This window comes from Delphinapterus leucas, chromosome 21, assembly GCF_059928025.1.
Source record: "Delphinapterus leucas isolate spDelLeu-1000000601 "Yukka" chromosome 21, BTC_Dleu_Yukka2, whole genome shotgun sequence".
Lineage (NCBI taxonomy): Eukaryota > Metazoa > Chordata > Mammalia > Artiodactyla > Monodontidae > Delphinapterus > Delphinapterus leucas.
In genome coordinates this window covers 6784892-6807851 of record NC_143149.1, presented here as the reverse complement: position 1 = coordinate 6807851, position 22960 = coordinate 6784892, and the positions used below count along the sequence as shown (strand labels likewise).

At 44.3% G+C, this 22960-nt stretch overlaps 1 protein-coding gene across 1 annotated transcript in view; it reads left to right on the top strand.

The window, feature by feature from the left end:
- Window positions 1-432: 432 nt before the first annotated feature.
- Window positions 433-22960, top strand: part of MCPH1 (microcephalin 1) — a 232917-nt gene continuing 210389 nt past the window's right edge. Inside the window, 3 exon segments of the mRNA XM_089903583.1 lie at window positions 433-814; window positions 1849-1940; window positions 5137-5255. Of these exon segments, the coding sequence (XP_089759709.1) occupies window positions 775-814; window positions 1849-1940; window positions 5137-5255 (251 nt within the window). The 5' untranslated portion in view covers window positions 433-774.

Genomic DNA, 22960 nt, shown 5'->3' with positions numbered 1-22960 from the left:
CTGTTCTTCTAACCATTTGATTATAAGGGAATCCCTTTAAGATTACTATTTTCTTTAAGCTTGGGAATAGACTATATCCTACATGATAGAACACAAAGATGGTACTCAGGTCATTGAAAATGAAACTTTTTACACTACATACGGCATGAGTCCATTAACTAGTTCGGTGTTTCAGGGAGATTAAACAGAGAACTTGTCAACAGGTGGGCAAGACCTTCCCCTTCCTAAACGTCACCGCCAGGAAGCTGGGGGCTGGGACAGTCTCCCCGCGGGGCGCATGCGCACAGCCCTCGGGGGGGGGGCGGGCTTGCAGGGGAGCGGGCGGGAGGTTTGAAACCCAGAGGCAGAGCGGCAGGCGGCTGGGCTGCTCCTGAGAGTCGGGCTCGCCCACTCCCGCCAGGATTCATCCGCTCCGGGATTTGCGGGCCGCAGAGCTCGAGGAGGCGGCCAGGCAACAGGGCCCCCCCCCCCCGGCGGGAATCGAAGATCCGGGGCCCCGTGCGGATATCGGAGGCCCGGGGTCCCCGCGCGTGACCTGACCCGCAGTGTAGACCTGCGGGGCATGCGAGTCTGGGCGAGAAGAGCCTGTCTCCACTTCTCGCGAGGGTGGGCCTTATTCCCCCACCGCGGCCTTCCATCGGCGGCTTAGAAAACGCGGAGCAACGGATTTCCGCGCAGCAGGAGCTGAGCGGCGCGCGCCCGCGCTGCGCATGCTCAGTGCCGCCGCTCCGTCAGGCTCGCGGCTCAGCAGCGGCGAGCTCCCCGCCGCCCCTCATGGCGGCCCCCGAGACCCTTGGGGGCCCCGTCCTGAAAGGTGAGCGGGTGGGGGTCGAGCCGGCTTAAGGACGGGTACCGGGGTCGGGAGGCGCTGGGACCGGGCTCGCGGGACGCGCGGGGCCCGCAACCCGGCCCTCCCGGAAGTCGGCCCGGGGGCTGGGGGGCTGTCCCCGGCCTCGGCGCCGGGACCACCCGTGTGGGGTGGGGTGTGTCTCCGAGCCCAGTGCCGGGGTCGCCCCACGTGGGTTCGGTCCGGTGGGGCCGGCGGTGCGGAGGCGCGGCGGGGTGGGAGACGTGGGTGGATTTGATTTTCACCGTTTTCTGGGTTCTGGCGTCTTTGGCCAGGTGGGTTTGGGGGGAGGGCAGTAGTGATATCTGGGGGAGAAAGGGTAGCGCCCCTCGCGTGCATCTGTCAGTGTTGGCGTCTCGACCGCTGAGTGAGCAATCACCGCCTCTAGGCACACGTGGAGAGCATCAGGGTCGGAGCGGCGCGAGTCAACTGCACTCCCTGCCCCTTGGATCCTGCCTGCTGCTTGTTTTATGTAGGGCTTGCCAGTGAAGAACGCTTTTTGCCTTTTTTACATGGCTGGGGGCGGGGGAGCAGAAGACGGGAGGACAGATGAAAATTATATCAAACCCAGACTGCCTTGTTCATAAAGTTTTGTTGGAACACAGCTATGCTTGCCCATTAATGTGTTGTCTTTGGCTGCTTTTGTGCGACAGCCATGAAGTTGAGTGGCTATATGGCCCTCAGAGCCTCAGGTGTTTGCTCTCTGGCTCTTTACAGAAAACAGGCTCTTGCACTAGAAGAAGTTAGGCTTTGGTTTTAGGAATTTGGGAAGACCATCCAGTTGAGAATGTAAACGGTGACGTGTGTATGGGTAAAGTTGTTTTCCCCTTGAAATTTTAAAAACTCTAATAGCACTAATATTATTTTGAATAGGCTTTTAACAGAAGAAATGTAAAACTTACATTTGAATGTAAATAGAACAAGAGAAAAATATCGAAATCCTTGGGCGAGGTATGCTGGAATATCAGGTATATTTCACACTAGTATCTGTTTATTTTCAGATGTTGTGGCGTATGTAGAAGTGTGGTCAGCCAGTGGAACAGAAAATTATTCAAAGACATTTACAAATCAACTTGCGGACATGGGGGCAAAGGTAGGAAATTCATTTTACCAGTGCCGCATCTGACAGCCCTCTGAAACATACGGAGATCTACTTGCATTTTCTTATTTTGAGAGTTTTGACTTAGAACACGAAGGACAAAGAAGACAGTGGGTAAATGGCAGGAGGAGGAAGAAAGCCATGGTATGAAGAATTGAGAACATTTGGGCTTGTACGTGATGGGAGAGGAGAGCTTGAGGATAAAAATATTGGTCCTGCCATTGGCTGCGTGATGCTGTTGATGCAAGTGCGGGATACAGGAAAAGGAGCTGTTCTTTAATGGAAACGTTGTGGATTTGGGGTATACTGGAAGTATCTGATAGACATTTGGATGTACAGATCCGGAGCTTGAGATTTTCAGGGCTAGAGATAGTGGTTTAGGCGTCAAGGCCTTAAGGGTCAGGTGAAGCCACTGGTGTGGTGACGACCCAGGTGGTTAGCATGAAAAGTGGTGCAGATGGAGCCTATTTAGTATTTCAAGGGCTGGCGGTGGGAGCCATGGAACCAGGCGGAGAAGGATGCCAGGAGAATCCAGAAAACAAGCCTGGAAGTTGGAGGAGGGACGGGCTTCAAAGATGGAATTTTAAAACACTATAGAATCTTAAGAAAAGTTAAGATTGGGAAGTATTCAGGCTTGAGAACTGTAAGGTCAGTGTTGGGTGTATCGCAGTTTTCAGGGAACTGGGTGAAGCGGGTGGAAATTAGCCCGGGAATCATGGAGACCTGAGGAATGAAGATGGTGAAGGCAGACGCTCTCTGAGTGAGTTCAGCTGTGAACAGAGTTTATTTGTGTGTGTGTGTACGTTGGGATTTGGGGGAGGGTGGCCGATAGGCTGGCGAAGGGAGAGATTAATATGGTAGCAGGGCAGGGATTAGGGTGAAGCAAGGACATCAGGGAAACTGCAAGGCGGCATTCACCGTCAGGCAGAGCGTGTGTGCTCCCGAATTTCCTTTGATTTGCCCTGGTCCCTGCCCTGATGAGACCGGATGTAAAGGCCAAGAGCAGATTAGGGTGGAGGACAGTCAGAATGCAGGGCGGGGCTTGCTTGTGAACCTGAGAAGACACCTTTTTTCTGACACTGGAAGGTAGGAATCCGGGAGAGTTTCCACCTGATGATACCGACCGCAGACTTGGGCTACACGTGTTATTGTGGCTGAGAAAAAAAACCGTGGAACACAGGAATTGGCAAAATGGCTTTTGAGAGTAGTATTAAGGTCTTAGGTCTCTTGAATCTTTTTTTTTTCGCCTTTATTTAGAAAATTTTCAAATAGAAAAATTGAAAGAATAGTGCAGTGAACATAGATCCAGCAATTAACATCTTTACATACTTGCTTTGACTCTGTCTTTCTAAACAGTATATTTATATGTGTATTTTTTTCCTCAGCTATTTGGAAGTAGGTTGCAGGTAGCATAATTTGCCCCTGAGTATATTTCGTCTGCATCTTTAAGAACAAGGACACTTCTGTGTGATGGAAGACTGTTGTCACATCTGAGAAAACTATCGGTGATTTCCTAGCATTTTTCTGCAGTAGTTGAATCAGTTTATCATTCTGCCAGCATATAAAAGCTCCGCTGCTGTATCTGCTTGGTTAGGTCTGTCTTTACCTTCAGTCATCCCGGTGCATTTCTGGGCATAGCATGCTGGTTTAAATTTGCATTTTCCTGCACATCTTCACATATTTACTTTGAAAACCCTGTTCAAGTCTCCAGCTCATATTTCCATTGGGTTTTTCTTTTTCTTCTTGATTTGTAAGCATTCTCTGTATTTCTCCGTTGACCCTTTTGTCAGCCATGTGAATTGCAGTATTTTCTGTCACTCTGTGGCTTACCTTTTCACCTTCTTAACGGTGTCTTTTGATGATAATTGTAAAGTAGTTTATTCTCTATGGTGAGCTTTTGTGTGTGTATCTTGTTTTAAAAAATTTGTTTCTCCACCGAGGTTATGAGGGTTTTTCTCCTCTGTTATTTTCCAGAAGCTTTATCATTTTGCCTTTCACATTTAGATTTAAATTTTTGCGTATGGTGTGAAGTAGTTTCATTTTTTCCCATGTGGGTGGTCATTCATCTCAACACTCCTGATTGAAAAGACTGTCCTTTAGCCAGGCTACACAGTAACACCTTTGTCATCAGTCAGGTAACCATGTTTCTGTGTCCATATAGTCTGTTCTCACGACAAACCACCCTGTCTTAATTACTCTTTATCATAACTCTTCATAAGTCTTCCCCTTGTTCTTCAAGGTGTCCTGGCTATTCTTAGCCTTTTGCCTTTCCAAATACATTTTAGAGTCAGTTTATCCGTTTACAACATAAAGCTTTTTTGGGATTTTGATTGGTATTGGATTGATAACAACAGACTAGTACGGAGAGAACTGACGTTTTTATAAAATGGAATCTTCTAACCCGTGAACATGATGTATGCCTTTGTTGATTTGGGTTTCTTTTTTTTCAGTAATGTTTTATAATTTTCTCCGGTTGTTTTTGATGCTGTCATAAATGGTATCTTTTGAATTCTTTTTTCTAACTGCCACTGTTATATAGAAATAGTTCATTTTTTCATAATCACCTTGTGTCCAGAAAACGGTAAGTTTTCTCAGTGAGTTTCTCACAAACTCATTTATGAATTCTGTGGCGTTTTGGGGATGTTAACAGTGTGCACAATTGAACCTTATGTGCAAAGACTGTTTTATTTCTGTTCTTTCTAATCCTAACACTTTTTATTCCCTTTTCTTGCCATCCTGCACTGGCTGGGGCCAGTTGAATAGAATGGAGATACCAGGCATCCTCATCTGGATCCTCTTCTCAATGGAAAGCTTTTAGCATTTCCCATCATGCAGTTCTGTACCAACTTTCAGATCCTAATTTACTATGAATTTTCCTCATGAATAAACTTTTTAACTTTAATGCGTTTTTGGCATATATTGAGATGGTTGTGATTTTTCTCTTTTACTTTGTTAATGTAGTAAATAATAATGATTGAATTTTTGTTGTTAACCAACTTTGCAGTCCTGGAATAAACTCAAGTGCTAGGAATGTATTATCCTTTTTATACTTTGATACTCTTTGCTAATTATTTTGTTGCTTATTTTTTTGCAAATGCAGTGTCACAGGAGTGACACTGGCTTGTACTTAAGAAACTGTGCAAATAGTATAACAGTACTTTAACTTTAGTTTTCTGCATTTTGTCTGCAGGTTTCAAAAACTTTCAACAAACAAGTAACTCACGTCGTGTTCAAAGACGGGTACCAGAGCACCTGGGCCAAAGCGCAGAAGAGAGGCGTGAAGCTCGTCTCAGTGCTCTGGGTTGAAAAGTAAGTCGTTTCTTTTGTTTTTTTACCCTTAAGTTACCTAGTATTGGTAGAGTGTGGAGGTATTTTGCATGAATCACAGAACCAGATAAAGTTTGATTGCCATCTTTTCTCTGCCTCTTACTAGGGTCTTTTAACATCCTCAGTTTCCTGAGTCGCAAGACGGGTGTGGTATAACTCCTAGCCTGCCCAGAGGCCCTGAGAACGGGGTATGTGTGGTGTATTCAGGAAAAAATAAGGAAGCAGATTGTGCTAGTCTGCTAGGGCAGCTGTAACAGAATGCCACAGACTGCAGACTTAAACAGCAGAAATTTATTTCTCACCGTTCTGGAGGCTAGGAGTCCAAGATGAAGGTGTCCACAGGGTTGGTTTCTTATGAGGCCTCCCCTTGGCTTGCTGATGGCCATCTTATTTCTGTGTCTTCACCTGGTCTGCGTGTTTCTTTGCCCTCATCTCCTCTTCTTATAAGGACACGAGTCCCACTGGGTTAGGGCCCACCCCAGTGACTCATTTAACCTTCACTGTCTCTTTAAAGGCCCCATTTCCAACTACAGTCACGTCCTATGGTACTGGGGGGTTAGGACTTCATGTGAACTTGAGGGACACAATTGAGCCCATACAGGAGTGGTCGAGAGGAAGCTTAGGAGGAGGTTGAGGTCAGGGGTAGTGGGGTTTCAGATGATATAAATCGAGTTCCCTGAAATCCAGATGTAAAGGAGTCATACTGCTGCTTTTCTAGAAAACTAGAGTGAGTTTACATGAAAGCAGTGATGTAAAATATAAGGAAGGCATAGACTTTGGCTGTTGATGTGTAAAGCTGCTCTAGAAGAATAAAGGCTATTAATTTAAAAACTTTAACAGTAAGGCATGGCCATTGATTCCATTTCTTGATCTTCTGTGGCCTGGGCAGTTTTGAAAACTCCAGCCTCACCCTTTTGTTTAAAATGAGATGTTCTTCATTTTGGATGTGATCTGTGCCCCGTGTTTAGACCCAGGTTATGGTTTCCCACCCAGAAGGCTCCATGAGTGAGGTGTGCCTACCCAGAGACCTGCAGTGTTCATCCGCATCTTAATTTTGGTCACCTGGCAAGGTGTTTGCTGCTTTTTCCACTGTGTAATGGCTGTTGTTTCCCTTGAGACTGATAAGCTACCTGTGGGAAGGCAATTTAAGATCATGCAGACCTTCTGCTCCCCCTACCCCCCAGGTGTAGCGTCGGTGATGGTTCTTGCCTGAACCAACCTTAACTCTGAATCTTACAAGACGACTCTTTTCCAAGTTCAGCACTTCCTCCTGTTTCCCCCGGCTGTGCCCAGCTGTGTACCGTAGTAAAGAGCGTGCTCTTCTCCCACGCTGATTGGTTAACTGATAGTGTCACCTGCCGCGTTCCTGTACTTTTCTGTGGCTTGTAGTTCACTCCTGTCTGTTTGGTGCTCAGATCGTTCAGTTTTGGGTAGAGGGAGCCCCTTCAGCTGATTCTTGTGTCACCGTGATGTGTCCCGTCTGACACCTTGTACCTGCTCTACCCCAGCCATGGCGCCAGCCATTTCTGCAAAGACCGTGATTCCTTTGAGTGGGGAATAGTATCAGAGACTAAGATGTGGTGCTGGTGGGCTCGCGGCCAGGGAGTATCACGGCTTCTTGGCCTTTCGAGCAAAGGTGGGAAATATATTTGTTCCTTTCTTCCCTTTTCCTTCCCTACTTTGGATTATTTGATCTTTTAGTTTTTAAACTAAAACTCTTTCCATTCTCTTTTTTATTTTTAGTGATTGCTTTAGGGATTACAAAATGGATCCTTAACTTCTGAGTCTACTTAGACTTAACATTGTACCACTTCACATAAAATGTAGAATCCTGGTAATTCTGCCCTGCCATCCTTTGTGTTACTGTTGTCATATGTATCACATCTGTATGCATATGCACATCTGTATGACAGTGTTGTCATTGTGCTTTCAACAGTTGTCTGTATTTTAAGTAAACTAAGAGAAAAAATTCTCTCGTATTTATCTGTGTATTTATGCTTGCTCTTCATTTCTGAGGATCTGAGTGTCTTCTGGTCTTATTTGCTTTCAGTGTGAATTATTATGTTTGGTATTTCTTCTTTTTTTTAATTAAGATAAAGTCCACATACCGTAAAACTCACCCTTTGAGTGTATAGTTCAGTGGTTTTTAATATATTCTGTTCACAAAGATTTGTAGCAGTTTCCACTGCCTAATTCAGGAACATTTGTGTCACTCCAAAATAAGCTCCATAGCCATTAGCAGTCACTCCCCATTGTCCCCTCAGCCCCACCCCCTGGCAACCACTAATCTACGCTTTGTCTCTCTGAATTTGCTTATTCTGGACATTTCGTGTAAGTGTAATCGTACGATATGTGGCTATTTATGTTCAGCTTCTTTCACTTGGCATATGTTTTAGAGGTTCATTCGTGTTGTAGCCTGTGTCAGTACTTTATTCCTTTGAGTGGCTGCATTATAAGGATGTACCATGTTTTGCTTATCTTCAGCAGGTGGACCTTTGGGTTATTTGCACTTTTTAGCTATTGAGAGTAATGCTGCTATGAACATTTGTGTACACGTTTTTGTGTGAATATATACTTGCAATCCTCTTGGATATATATGCACCTAGGAATGAAATTGATGAGTCGCATGGACACTGCTTGTTTAGCTTTTTGAGGAACTGCCAAACTACTTTTTGGATTGGATGCATCATTTTACATTTCCACCAGTAATGTATGAGGGTTTTTATCCCTCTTTCATGTTTACAGGCATTGTCGTGAATGTGAAGTGGTATCTCACTGTAGTTTTGAATTGTATTTCCTTAATGAGCAGAGATGTTGAGCCGCTTCTCGTGGTTTTACTGGCTTTTTGCATATCTGGAGAAATGTCTATTCAAATACTTCGTCCATTTTTTTTAAACTGGGTTATTTTTCTTGTTGAGTTGTAAGAGCTCTTTATCCTGGATATAATACCCTTATCAGATACAATATTTACAGACATTTTCTCCCTTTCTGTGGGTTATTTTTTCACTTTCTTGTTGATATCCTTTGAAGCACAGAAGTTTTAAAATTTTTCTTAAGTCCATTGTGTGTATTTTTTTCTTTTGTTGCTTGTGTTTTAAATGTCACATCTTAGAAATCACTGCCTAATCCCAGGATGTAAAGATGTACACCTATGCTTTCTTCCCAGTTTTATAGTTTTATCCTTACATTTAGGTCTGCAGTTATACTTGAGTTAATTTTTGCACATGGTGTGAGGTAAGGCTTCACCTTCACTGTTTTGCATGTGGTTGTCCAGTTTTCCCAGCACTGTTTGTTGAATAGACTGTTCTTTCCCCATTCAATTGTCTTGGTACCCTTGCTGAAAATTAATTGACCATAGATACATGGGTTTATATCTGGATTCTCAATTCTGTTTCATTGATCTGTGTGTATCTTTATGCCAGCACCACCGTCTTGATTCCTGTAGCTTTACCGTAAGCTTTGAAGTTGGGAAGTGTGGCTTCTCCAATTTTGATTTTTCAAGATTGGTTGCCTCTTCCAATTCCCTTGCATTTCTGTATGAATTTTAGGATTAGCTTCAACTTCAGGGAGAAGCAAAGGGCAACTAATATTTGATAGAGATTGCATTGAGTCTTTAATTAGGTAGGTGTTGCCATCTTAACAGTATTTAATCTTGCAATCCATGGCCATTGGATGTGTTTTCATTTTTTTGGCTGTCTGATATCTTTCAGTGATGCCTTGTAGTTTTCAGGGTGCAAACCTTACACCTCTTAGGTTAAATTTATTCATAATTTTTTTTTCTTTTTGATGCTATTATAAATGGAATTGTTTCATTGTTTAGTTGTTAAAATATAGAAATGTAACTGACTTTTGTGTGTTGATCTTGTATTCTGCAAGTTTTCTGAACTTGTTTATTAGCTCAAAGTGTTTTTGTGATTTCCTTGGGATTTTCTGTATACAGTGTTGTGTAATCTGTATATAGAGATAGCTTTACTTCTTCCTTTCTAATCTGGATGCCGTATATTTCCTTTTCTTTTCTAATTGCCCTGACCCTAATCTCCAGCACGATGTTGGATAGAAGTGGTGAGAGTAACCATCCTTGTCTTGCTCCCAGTCTTCGGAGAAAAGCTTTCTGTGTTTCTCTATTAAGTGAGATGTTAACTTTGGATTTTTTTTTTTTATAGATGCCCTTTGTCAGGTTGAGGAAGTTTCCTTCTATTCCTAGTTTTTTTTTGTTTGTTTCGGTTTGTTTGTTTATCATTAAAGGATGTTGGATTTTGTCAAATTCTCTTTCTGCAATTATTGAAATATTCATGTGGGTATTTTTTCATTCATCCCATTAATGTGGTGTATTAGATTGATTGATTTTATATGGTGAACCAATCTTGCATTCCTTGGATAAATCCTGCTTGGTTATGTTGTATACGCTTGTTTTTAATTGCTGGATCAATTTGCTAGTACTTTTATTTTTGCATCTGTATTCATAAGGGATATTGGTCAATACTTGTGATGACTTTTTCTGGTTTTGGTGTCAGGCAGTATTGGCATCATAGAATGAGTTGGGATGTGTTCTTCTGTCTTTTGAAGTTTGTAAGAATTGATGTTAATTCTTCAAGCATTTGGTAGAACTTCAGTGAAGACATCAGGGCCTGGGTTTGTTTTTGTGGGAAGGTTATTGGTTACTAATTCAATCTCTTGTTATAGGTTTATTCACATTTTCTATTTCTTGAGTCAGTTTGAGTAGTTTGTGTCTTTCTAGGATGTGTTCACTTCATCTAGGTTGTCTAATTTGTTGGCATGTACTCGTTTGTAGTATTCTGTAATAATCCTTTTTATTTTGATAAGGTCAGTAGTGACCTTAAAAAAAACCAAAATCATTCTTGATTTTAGTAATCACTTCTTTTTGTCTTGATCAGTCCAAGCTAAAGGCTTGTCAATTTCACTGATCTTGTCAAAGAACCAACTTTTGGTTTGTTGATGTTTCTCCATTGTTTTTCTGTACTTTTTAAATTTCCACTATAATTATTATTTCCTTCTTTCTGCTTGTTTTGGGTTCAGTTTGCTCTTAGTTCTTTAGGTAGAGCATTAGATTATTCATTTGAAATCTTTAGTCTTTTTTAATATGTGTTTATAGTTATAAATTTCCTTCTAAGCACTGCTCTAGCTGCATCTCTTGAAATTTGGTATATTATATTTTTGTTTTCAATTATTTCAAAGTATTTACCATTTTTTCTTGTGATTTCTTCTTTGACCCATTCGTTATTTTGTAGCTTCTTGTTTAATTTCTACATATTTGTGAGCCTTCCAAAGTTCATTCTGTTTTTGGTATCTAATTTCATTCTGTTATGGGTAGAAAACATATTTTATATTATTTCAGTTCTTTTTTTTAAAGTAGTTGAGACTTGTTTTTATGCCCTAACATTTGATCTGGCCCAGAGAATGTTGTATGTGTACTTGATACGAATGTGTATTCATTCTGTTGTTGTGGATGGAATGTTCCATATATAGATGTCTGTTAGATCTAGTTGGTTTATACTGTTTTCTAAGTTTCTTGTTTGTTTCTTGATCTGTTTAGTGCTATTTTAAAAAATATATTTATTTATTTATGGCTTCATTAGGTCTTCGTTGCTGCACGCGGGCTTTCTCTAAGTTTCTTGTTTGTTTCTTGATCTGTTTAGTTCTATTTTTTAAAAAATATATTTATTTATTTATTTTTGGCTTCATTAGGTCTTCGTTGCTGCATGCGGGCTTTCTCTAGTTGCGGCGAGCGGGGGCTACTCTTCATTGCGGTGCACAGGCTTCTCATTGCGGTGGCTTCTCTTGTTGTGGAGCATGGGCTCTAGGTGCATGGGCTTCAGTAGTTGTGGCTCGTGGGCTCTAGAGCGCAGGCTCAGTAGTATGTGACGCACGGGCTTAGTTGCTCCGCGCCTGTGGGATCTTCCCTGACCAGGGCTCAAGCCCGTGTCCCCTGCCTTGGCAGGCGGATTCTTAACCACTGCGCCACCAGGGAAGTCCCATTTCTATCCGTTACTAATTGGGGTATTGAAGTCTCCAAATGTTAATGTTAAATTGTTTATTTCTCCCTTCAGTTCTGGCAGTCTAGCATTTCTTTTAATCAGATGACAGTAGGTTTCCATGGTTTTCTCCATCTGAAAATGTCCTTATTCCACCATCATTTGTGAATAGTATTCTCAGTGGATATAGAATTCCAGGGTGACAGTTTTTTTTTTTTTTTCACCCCAACTGCTTAAAGGTGTTTTCCCAGAGTCTTCTGTCCTCTGGTATCTCATGAGAAGCCTGTAGTCTTTCAAATAATTTCTGCGTTGTAAGTAATGTGTCCTTTATCTCTGGCTTCTTTCAAGTTTTTCTCCTTATCTTTGGTTTTCAGAAGTTTCAGTGTCTAAGTGTGGTGTTTTTTAACTTATTCTGTTAAGATTTTGCTGAGTTTTTTAATGTATGAGGTTATACATCTTTTTTCCAAAAACATGATTAGTTTGGGCCGTTGTTTCTTCAAATATCTTTCCTGCCTGTTTTTCTGGTACTACTCTAGCTGCATATCAGGAATTGGCCAAGTTTTTCTGTAAAGGGGCAGGCAGTAAATATTTTAGGCTTTGTGGGCCGCATAGTCTTTATTCAGCTGCTCCCTGCCCTGGTGTGGAAAGAACCCTGGAGAAGAACAAACAAATGGGTGTGGCTGTGTTGCAGTAAAACTTTATTATAAAACGTTGTGGTGGGCCGGGTGGCCTGCGGGCCATGGTTTGCCACTCCCTTCTGTGTGATAAAGTTTTTGAAATTTTCCCACTTGTCCCTAATGCCCTGGTTTTTGTTTATTGTTTTTCAGTCATCTTTTTTCTCTCCAAGTTGATCTTTCTTCAATTTCATTGACTCTTTTCCATCAATTCCATTCTGTTATTAAGTCCATTAATTAGATGTATTTCAGATATTTTTCAGTTCTGACATTTCCCCTTGGTTCTTTTTTGTGTTTATATGTTTTGTTTTTCAGCTGAGATTGCGTGTCTTTGCTTTCTCTGTCTTTCATTAAAAGCGTATCTTCCATTCCCTGGTGGAGGATAGTTACAGCCATTCCTTGTCTGGTCGTTTCAGCATCTTGAGGTTGGTGGCTGTTGATTGTTTTTTCCTTGAGAATGTGTCACATTTTCCTGACTCTTCCGTAAAACAACTTTGGGTTGTATTTTGGGCATTGTAAATGTTATATAGAGTCTGGTTTCTCTTCTGTTACGCCAAAGGGTATTGACTTTGTTTTAGCAAAAGCAGTTGAATTGTTTAGCTGTAAACTGTGCACTGTCATTTTACAGCCTGTGCTGGGCATTGCTTGGATTTGTTCCGTTCAAGCCTTAGCTGCAGGCATATTTGTTTGCCCCATGGACATTGGATCAGGGGTCAGCCAGGGACTTGGACTTCATGCTCAGAATCTGAGGTGCCCCTTCTCTGGTTTTTTGCTTCCTGGATCCTTGCATCATTTCCTGGTGGCCTTAGCTGCCCAGGCTCTTTATCCCCAGTTCCTTTGGCCAAGACAGCAGCTGCCCATCACTACCACTGCCATAGAAACTGTCATGTTTTACTTCAGGGTAAAGCCCCAGAAACTGTGGTAAAGCCCCAGATTTTTTTTTTTGCTTCCTTTCAATATTTGCTTGTTTTTGTTTTTCCCTAGCCTCCAAAGTCTTCTGGTAGTTGGAGGGTTTTTTTGATATTTCCAGAATGTGTGGCTTATAGTTTATTTATTTGTGGGAGATTTGGTTTGTTAGGAATAAATACAGTGGAACTTAGTATGTTCTTTTTGAAGCATCTGGTGCCAGTCTAATTTTTTTCTCCTTGTAAATTATTCTTTCTGCTTGGGGGCTGTAAGGATTTGTTTTTTTTCTTTTAAAGTTTAATGGTCTTTTCTTACTGTGTCTCTAATTGATCCAGTTGATCATTCTAATTCTAGATTGGCCTTTTCAAGAGATTCAGGTCTTTATTTCTGAAAATTTTTCTTGGATGATTTAAGTATTATTCTGTTCCATTGCTTTGCTTTTCTTCTTCAAGGGCTTAAATTATATGTATGTTGGTCCTCCTTTACTTGCTTTTTATTTCAACCATTTTGACTCTGCTTCCTTCTCCTCCTGCTTCACCCTGCTTTGGCCTCAGCTCCTTCATATGTGTCCCATTTCAGGGTCACCTTCCCTGAAGTGCTCTCTGTCTCCTCCCATCTATAGTAGAGCCCCCTTTGTTACTCTCTTTTGTGCTGGTATAGCTTATTCGTTCATTTGTGTGTCTGTCTACCTACCACATCATGCATTTTGGTCTTTCCATTATGAAGTAAACTGTACGCACAACCTCCGTGTTTGTCGTCTTCTGTAGTTGTGTTTCCACTAAGCACCTAACACATAGTAGGTGCTCCGGAAGTATTTGTCCCAACAACTGATGAACAGAGGAGATATCAGAGCTACAAGTAAAAGGTTGTATGGATACGTGGGTACAGAAAAATAGACCTTTACTGAAAGCTTGAAGTTAATGGAGAAGCTTGGACGAACATGTAACCAGACAGCTGGGCACTCCTGTCCTGAAGTGAGGCCTCCAGCCAGTCCTGACATGGAACCTCTCACCAACAGTTTTTCTCCTGCTATCCTGTTCCTTTGCTGGTCTGTTCCCTAATTTCCTTCCCCTCTACCCGCTTTCTCATCTCTGCCACTGCTTAGCTCAAGGGGCGCATAGAAACTACAAAATAACTGTAACTGTACCTGAAGGCAATCTCCTAAGGTCTCTTTAAAAGTGAATTTAATCACATTTTTAATACAAATTCTTTTCTTTCTTGTTTATTATTATTGTTTGTTGTAACACAATCAGATTTTAACTATTATATACAATTAATTACTGATTTTTAGATTTCCTTCTGCTATCTTGAAAACAAACTTTCTTTTGAATTAAATATATTTATATTTAAATGTGTGCTATTTTTAAAGTGAAAAATCCCTACTTAATCTACCTTATGCCTTATCTTCCAGCACTCCCCTCAGTTGGGGGAAACCTACCATTGAGAATTTGGAGTATATAGTTACAGATTGTTTTTTACTGAGCAATAAGAAATGTGTAATCGTGCATGTATACACTCACATTTATATATATACATCCAAGTAAATAAGTAGGTTTTTTTTTTTCATGGAACGCACATATGCTTTTTTAGTTAACAGTATAAGAGAGAACATTTTTCCATGTTTTTACGTAGAGGTGTATCTTGATTTTTAAAACATATATTGGTCTTTTGTAATAGATACCCAGTAATTTATGTAACCTATCTCCTATTAATGAGTATGAAGTTTTCCATTTCTTCTTTTTCTTTCCAATCAGAAATAGAGCAACATTGAACCTTTGTGTACATTACTTTCTTGCAGAGGTATAAGTCTTTCCATAGGTTTAAATTCCAAAAATGGACTTTTGGGTTCAGAGGGCTTACATAGTTAAGCTTTTGATAGATGCCATCAAGTTACATTCTGGAAAGAATGTGCCAAATTCCTTTCTTTCTAGCAGTATGAGTTATCAGACTTTTTAATCTTTCCTACTTGGCAGGTGAAATGATAAAGTTGATTTCATTTGCATTGCCTTGATTTTTAGTGAGCTTGAACTTCCTTTGACAGAACTTGGAGGTAACAGCCAAGCTGACCTTTATTTTTTGTGTCATGTATCCGTTCTTCTTTCGTTAACTGCCTGTGCAGACCATTGCTCGTGTTTTCCACTGAGGATGTGAACTTTCATGAAATACATAAGGTCACTAGGTGTCACTAGAATCCCATTTTGTTGGGTTATTTCTGGGTGTGTTCTTTCTAAGAGCAGACAGCTGTAACTGCAGTTGATAAAATTCTGATGTTTTCTTTGGACACACTTTTCCATATTGAAGGGAGAAGAAATAAAGGTGAAAGGAATGAAGGTCAGCTTGACCATCACCTCTAAGTTCAGTTGGAGAAGGTTGTTGAAGTTACATTTTTTAAACAGTCACAGAGAAACAGATAACTGGGGACACAGTTCTCAGGCGACATCCCTACGTGTTTGAGAGTCCGCCCCTCACACCTGCCTTTAGTGCTTCCTAACAAGCATGTTTCCTTGCACAACAACAATGCGGCCGTCCACGCTGATCTCACCGGCTGTTCCAGTCACACACCTGACAGCCGTCGACTCCACCCCAGAAACCCACATTGTGTCTGGTTGTTGCATCTCCCTGTCTTTCTCCCCGTGGAGCCCTTCCTCGGCCTGTCTTCGTCTTTCCTGCCTTTGATGCTGCTGAAGGCTACAAATGGGACTGAGTCGGGGAGTGTCTGGTGTTGCCTGGTGAGATGATCCACGTTCTGTGTCTTGCAGGGATGACCTGGGACTGGTGATGGGTGTCTCCTCTCTGTGATGGTGGTGCCTTCCAGGCCGCTCCACTGGGGTGAATATGCCCCCTTGGCAATTAGTCAGTGTGGCTTTTGACGGAGGGACTTTCACACTCTGTAAATAACTCTCCCTCATCACACTGTGTGTGTCTGTACTTTATCCAGTGGGTTATAATCCATTACTATCATTGTTCCTTTTAAGGTTTGAATTGTCCTCCATTGGCCAGTGGTAGCCTGTTCAAGTTGACTTTTGTCATTGTCATTATTTTATCATTTCTCCATCATTCCCTGAACACTTCTTTTCTCTTCTGGCACAATTTAGTCCAGGCTCAGCTTGTACGTTCTCTTTCCCGGCCCTGCATGCAGCCTTTTCTCCAAGGAGCCCTGGTTCCTTTTAGTGGAAAAATAGTACTTGAATCCAAAATCTGGGTGGTAGGCATGCTCATTGCCAAGGGGTGCTGGTCCCACGCCTTCTTGTGGGCAGAGTTGGTGATATGTACCTGTATCGGTGCCATGCATTTGTTTCTGCAGCCATCCACGTATAGCGAGTCAGTGAGTTCCCACGGATACCTGCGATTCCAGCCCAAAGCTGCCTTTCCCGCTAGCTCATGACATGGCACTGCGAAGCGGTTTTGCTGTTTGACACACGCGGGGGAAAGGCCACTTGGGCACCAGACATGTGCTCTGCTGTCCTGGGTGCCCCCTGGTCTGCGCCGCATTTGACGCAGCACTTGGCAGGCGGAGAAGGCAGTCGTGCCCACCCCACTCGACAGGGGTCTGCACTTCGGCCCTGGCCAGGATACTTTGCTTTAAAGCCTTATTTCACTGTTGACAGAAGTATTTGTGATAGACCAAGGCGCGTGTACTGGGATTTGACAAATTAAGGCGGGTCATCACACCAGTCACATAAATTGTCCCTACTTTGTGCCAGGGGTTTTTATTTCCCCAGCGTGTTCTCTGATACGGTTCCGGATGGAGGTGGTTGGCCTTTTACCGGCAAATCCAAAGGCCCCGGGGTGGGCGTCCGGAGGCTCCTGGCGGAGGGACCGCGGGGTTCAGCGTGGCCTGAGCAGTCGGGGCTGCGCGTGGAGAGCAGCGGGCCTTCGGGAACCGAGGCCTCAAGACAGTCCTCAGGAGGAACCTAGCGGGGGTGGGGCTGGGAAAGTTTCTAGCCGCAAGCTCTCCCCGTCCGTCCGGTTCCTGTTCGGAAGGCGTTCATGTCTCCCCGGCATGCACACGCTCTCATTTGAAGATCGGTGAGCAGCGGTGGGCATAGTGACGTGCCCCCTCCTGGGAGAGGACCGGGACCTGGCCGGGCGGGCGCAGCGGGGCGGGCCGGGGGCCGAGCTGCTGCTGCAGTGCGCGTCGCGCAGGCGCCCGAGGGACGCGCACCTGGACCCTTCGCTAGCTCTTGGGCGCCGCTGGCGCTGCTCCGTGCTCTGCTCCAGTGTTTCCCCTCCAGTGCCCCTCCCTCGAATCCAGGTCTTAAACTTCTTTTCTCCCCTTACGGCCTTGTCAAATCCTGCCTCTCCTCTGATCGCTTTTCAGCAAGCAGCCTGGAGCGCGGATCCAGGCCACGGGCTGTGGCGCCCACCGGGCCGGCTGCTCCCCGCGTGCGCCGTCGGCGGTCGGTGCTCTGCCCGCAGCGCTGCTCCCCGAACTTCTGTGACCCCTCGCCTTCTCCCGTGCGCCGCTGGTAGGGGTGGGGACGAGACCTGAACCCTCTGTCAGGACTGTGTGCTTGGAGCCTGGCGCCCCCTCAAAGTTGCCATCCCGGTAGTCCCGGTGTTTCGTCTCTCCTTAGCGCCCTGCCCTTCTGCTGGGCATTAAGACCCTTGTGCTTAATGACTTACTGACCGGGCTTGAGGTGGCCGGTCCTGAGGTTGGGACGGGCGTCGGGGTCCCGAGCAGGCAGGGCGGGCAGTGCCGCAGGTCCCACCGCTCGGCCCCGGATCCCAGGCAGGACTTCCCAGGGCAGGGCTCACGTGCTGGGCTGAGCCCAGGGCTCTGAGAGTGGCAGCCAGAAAACAGAGGCGGAAGGCTCGTCCTGCTTTTAGGGCCATCTCTTGAAACTCTTCTCTTCTTAACCACTAGATGGGGGGATGATGTCATCACTGTACATTTCTGAAGAAAAGCAGAAATGCAGCTGGTGAGCTTTTTCTGTTTATTCAGTAGATTTTGATTGAGTGCCTGATAAACGTGGTTTCGAGGTAGAGGCTTCAATATTTTCCTCCGCGTGTGGGCGCACGTTATGTTTGTATCGTGGAAGGACCGACGTTCAACCGAGTGGGTTCAGGGAGTATGTCCACGCCAGGCTCCATCCTACCCCATGGGGGCGGGTGGTCGGGAGTCTGGGGTCAGGCGCACCTCCAGCCCGATGGGGCGAGCCTTTCCAGGTTACTGACTAGTAGAGGAGACCGGTGGTTCTGTAAACTCGGGCAGATGGTCTTGTGTGAGCCTCAGTTTCCTCAGTCGTTCAGTGGGGGGAAAGGTACTGCTTCCCCACCAGGCTAGAGTGAGGCTTCTCAGGAGCTGACTGAGCCTCATGACGCTGCCGGTTATAACTTTCCCGTCGTCTCAGTGATGATGGGATGATCCCAGGTCTTCCCATCCGAGTCTTCTATCCGGGTGCTTCCGGCCACCCCTTTTTGGCTACTTTGTTGCTTATAACAGTGGAAAATGGGTGACATTTCTCCCGAGTGGGGGGAGCTGGTAAACACTGCTTGAGGCAGAAATTGGTAAAATCAAAGGGTTTTTTTTTTAAAAAGAGGCATCCTTAAGAAACCTCTCTCTCCTGGTCTTCTCCATCCTTGCTGCCCGTTTCTCATCTCTTTTCATTAGATCCATAATTCTGCCCAGCTCTTAGCTGTAGGCTTCCTACAGGCTTCGGTGATTAGTTGGTTTTTTAAAAATCAACTTTATAAAAATGATTTTCATAAGATGAAATATTTCCATTTTAAGTATATAGTTCACTGAACTTTGACAAAGGTACATACCCATGCTACCACCATCACAGTCAAAACACTGAGCATTTTCATCACCCCAGGGGTTCCTTTGTGTCCCTTTGTTGTCGGCTTCCCCCCTGCCCCCCCCTCCCGCCCCCGCCGCCCCCGCCAGCACACTCCCCGATCACCTGGTCCCTGTCAGTATTGATCAGCTTTGCCTGTTGCAGCATCTCCTGTAAGTGCACTCATCCGGCATGTGTTAGGTTGTGCCTGGCTTCTTTCGTTTAACGTGATGTTTTTGAGATTTATCCGTGCTGAGATTTATCCATGATTTATCCATCGTCCCCCCGTCAATAATTTCATTTCTTTTATAGCAGAATAGTATTCTAGTGCATGGATATACCAGTTTGTTTACCCATTCACCTGTTAATGGACGTTTGGGTAGTTTTCAATGTTTGGTTGTTACCAGTAAAGTTCCATGAACAGTCGTGTGTGTGACCTTGTATATCTTCATGCTCCTGGGTCGTTACCCACACTGTTTTCCAAGGCGGTTGTGTCACTTCACGTTCCTACGATCAGGGCACGAGTCTTCACCAGCACTTGCAGTTTGTCAGTCTTTAATTTTAGCTTTTCTAGTGGCTGTGTAGTGGTATTCATGTGGTTTTTTATTTTTTGTAGCAGTTTTTTGGGATAAAATTCAGCCAGTGTACAGTTGAGTGGTTTTTAATATAGTCACAGAGCTGTGCAGCTACGACCACAATCAGCTGAAAGCATTCTCATCACCTCAGAAGAAAACCTTTGCATCACTGATCCCTCTGTGCTGCCCAGCCCAGAGTAGCCCTGGTCTCCTTTCTGTCCCCGTGGATTTGCCTGTTCTGGATGTTTCATGTAAACAGAATCATACAGTATGTGAGCTTTGGGCCTGGCTTTTTTCTCATGACCTAATGTTTTCAAGATCCATCCATACTGTAGCCTGTGTCAGAGTTTCATTGCTTATGATCGAATAGTGTTCCGTTGTATGGCTGTCTCACATATATCCATATTGTATACGATATGCAAATATTTTCTTCCATTCTGTGGGTTGTCTTTACACTTCCTTTACAGTTTCCTTTGAAGCAAAAAGATTTTAATTTTGATGAAGTCCAGTTTATTTATTTTTGTTTGTTTCTTGGTGCTTTGGTATCATTTAAGAAACTATTACCAGATCCAAGATCACAAAGATTTACTATCTCTTTTCGAAGAATTGTATAGTTTCGGCTCTTACATTGAGGGTTTTGTCCATCTTGAGTTAGTTTTGTGTACGGTGTGAGGTCGGGGTCTGATGTCTTCTTTCTCGTGTGGTTGTCCCACAGTTGTCCCAGCCCCATCTGTTGAAAAGACTTCCGTTGTTCTTTCCCCAGGGACTTGTCTTGACTCTCTTGTCAAAAATCAGTTAACCATAAATGTGAGGATCTCATCTGGTTTTAATTATATTTTCCTGATGTCGAGTGCTGAGCATAAGATAATGTGCTTAGTGAATCTTTGTGTATTGTCTTTGGTTTAAATCCTTTGCCCATTTTTTTTTAAATTGGGTTTTTGTCTTCTTAATATTGAGTTGTATGTGATTTTTGTATATACTGTACATACTAATTTCTTTGGGCAGATTCACATATTGTAATTATTTTCTCTCAGTCTGAGACTTTTGTTTTCTTTATTGTGTCTTTCAAACTATACAAATTTTCTGTTTTGTTGAAGTCCAGTTTTTCGTTTTCTTCTTTTGTGCTTTATGTTTGACATCCTCTCTGAATATCTTTGCCTGCTTCAGAAGCATGAATTTTTTCGTGCGTTTTCTTTTAGGAGCTTTAGGTTTCGCTTTTGCGTTTAGTTCTGTGATCTGTTTTGAGCTTTTTTTTTTTTTTCTTGTTCTTTTTCTTTTTGGTGTTTGTGTACACGTATGGTGTAAGATAAAGAGCTCAACAGTGTTTGTCTTTCTACAGATTACTGATTATTCAGAAAATATTTTTGAGTGCTTACTCTCTGCCGGGCATTGGGGTTACAGCTCTAAGTAGACAGGCATATTTACTGCCTTCCCGGAACATACTTTTAATGAGGAAGACAAGTTTTGTAAGTGCTAGAAAGGTTTTGTAAGGCCCTGGAGGGCACAGGAGGCCCCCTGGGGTGGGTTGCCCTGCTTGGGCAGAGTGCTTTTGGGGGGGCCGGGGGGCTTTTGGAGTCAGTGGGGAGCTTTGAGCTGAGGCAAAAAAGACAGCAAAGGAGCTAGTCTTTCCCTGAACTGGGGGACTGTGTCCTGGGAGCAGAAGGTCCAGCCCGAGGCAGGACAACGCCGGAGGGTCAGTGCCTGGAGTCTAGTGAGAAAAGGAAGCTTTGGGACAGAGACCTGCTCCTTCAGGACCTGGGTGAGGGATTAGAATTTTACCCACATCTGTCTTTATCCTAGTACATCCCCTAAGCGTCAGAGCTACGTAAGGGGTTGCCTGCTAGATGGATTTGCTTGGATGAGTCATCTGGGTTTAAATACGTCCAGAACTGAACTCATTCCTAACCGCTTCTAAACTCCATCTTCCGTCTTGGTCTGTGGTGCCGTTGTCCTGCCTTTGAATCAGGATGCTTCGTTTCCCATTGCTGTCCTGTTAGGAAGAGAGAGCAGGGTCCCACACACACCGCAGAGAGGAAAACCAGCTCGTCTTACGAGGCTTACAGCAAAAACACTAGTCCCTTTTAATCCCCAGCTCCTGTTCTCTGGAGGCATCACCTTTCCACTCCTGCAGCTCTTTCTAGAGCTCTGACTTACCTCCGGATTCCTCATTACTGTGGCTCCACTGCTGCCTTGATGTTCGTTTTGATGTTGTCTAATGACTTTTTGGTGTGGAGGTGAGGCTAGCTTTCCAACTAGCTGCCTTTGGGGGACACACCCCGACGTCCCCATGTACATGCATTTACCGCGTGCACATACTCTCCACCCCCCCCATGATTCTTAATCCTCTCATTATTCCAGTGTACGCATTCAATTAAATCAGTAGTTTTATTGACGTTATTATGACTGTGAAAGTGGTTTTTAGCTGAATCTGAAGATGCACCACAAATACATTTTGTTTCCTGCATGTCTTTGTCCCACCGGAGCTGGGCCTGGTGTCCTTAGTCCAGTGTGTCTTCGGTCCACGGCGTCTGAGGACAGAACCCATCACCTCTGCTCTGCTGGAGGAGCGAGTGGGGTGCAGCAGTTAGGAGTAGAGCTGCTGCTCTTCAGACCTACCCTGGCCTCCCTTGAGGTGCGAGGAGAGGAATCCGGACCCTTCTGGTCGACCCACTGCCCCCAGCTGCAAGGCTGGGGTTTCCTGTTTGTTCTTCAATCCCCCAGATTCTCTCTTACCTGCTCTTTACTTCTGTTGGTTTGTGTCCTTCTGTTTTCCTTTACTGTCATTTGATTGGGGTTTGGCGGGCGGAGGAGAGAGACATGTGCTCAGCCCATCAGCTCTAACCAGAGGCCAGGCGTGCGCTGTTCTTACTCCTAAGCGTTGCTCGGTTACGGGTCCCCAGCCCAGCCCCACAGCCTTGCTGAAATCTTTGGCGTCTCCTACCCCACTAGCCCTGGCTGGTCTTGGTGACCCTGTCCTGGAACTTGTCCCTCAGAGGGACCTGTCCAGGGCCCCTGACACCTTCTCGGGCCCTGGAGCCCTCAGGACAAGGGTGTCATCTTTGTCACTGGTCTCCTGACTCCTGTTCATTCACTTCACTCACGCCGAATGCTGGATGTTTTCCCGAAATTATCACCCTCTTCACTTCGCTGTGCTTTTGTCTCTGCTCTTCCTCCAGACAGAAGATCTGCGTCCTCCCAAGTCTGCATCCTCATCCGGTTCAGCCTGGTGGTGGCCTCTGACCTGCAGCCTTTCCTGACCCTGTCCTGTCACCTGTGCCGTCTGGCTTCTGCTCCACCTTGCTGTTCTTCTCTTGTCCTAATAATTGTGCTGCCTTCTTTTTTTTTTTTTTACATTTTTGAAAATTTCTTTCACGTCTGGCTTAATAGAAGACAGTTGCCTTCTAATATCTTCTGATATCTGCTTCTGCATCTGGTGTGTGGGGATGACTCATGTCATTTCGCTTCAGCTCCGCCGTGTGCTCTTGAGGGTGAGGAGTGGGCAGGCCGGGAATGCCTCCTTGTCATGACGGCAGTAGTCCTGACTCACGTCAGCCGTCTTCTCTGCTCACACTTTGAGAGTCACGGCTGATGAGTGCTGCTGACATTTTGGTGTGTCACCTTCCGGACTTAGAGTGAGAAATACTTCGCTGCACAGTACCCTACGCATGCACATTTCATTCCTATTTTAGAGACCTTTCTGTATCATTAGGGATAGATTTGCCTCATTCTTTTTTTATTGCACTGTATTTTATTATATTT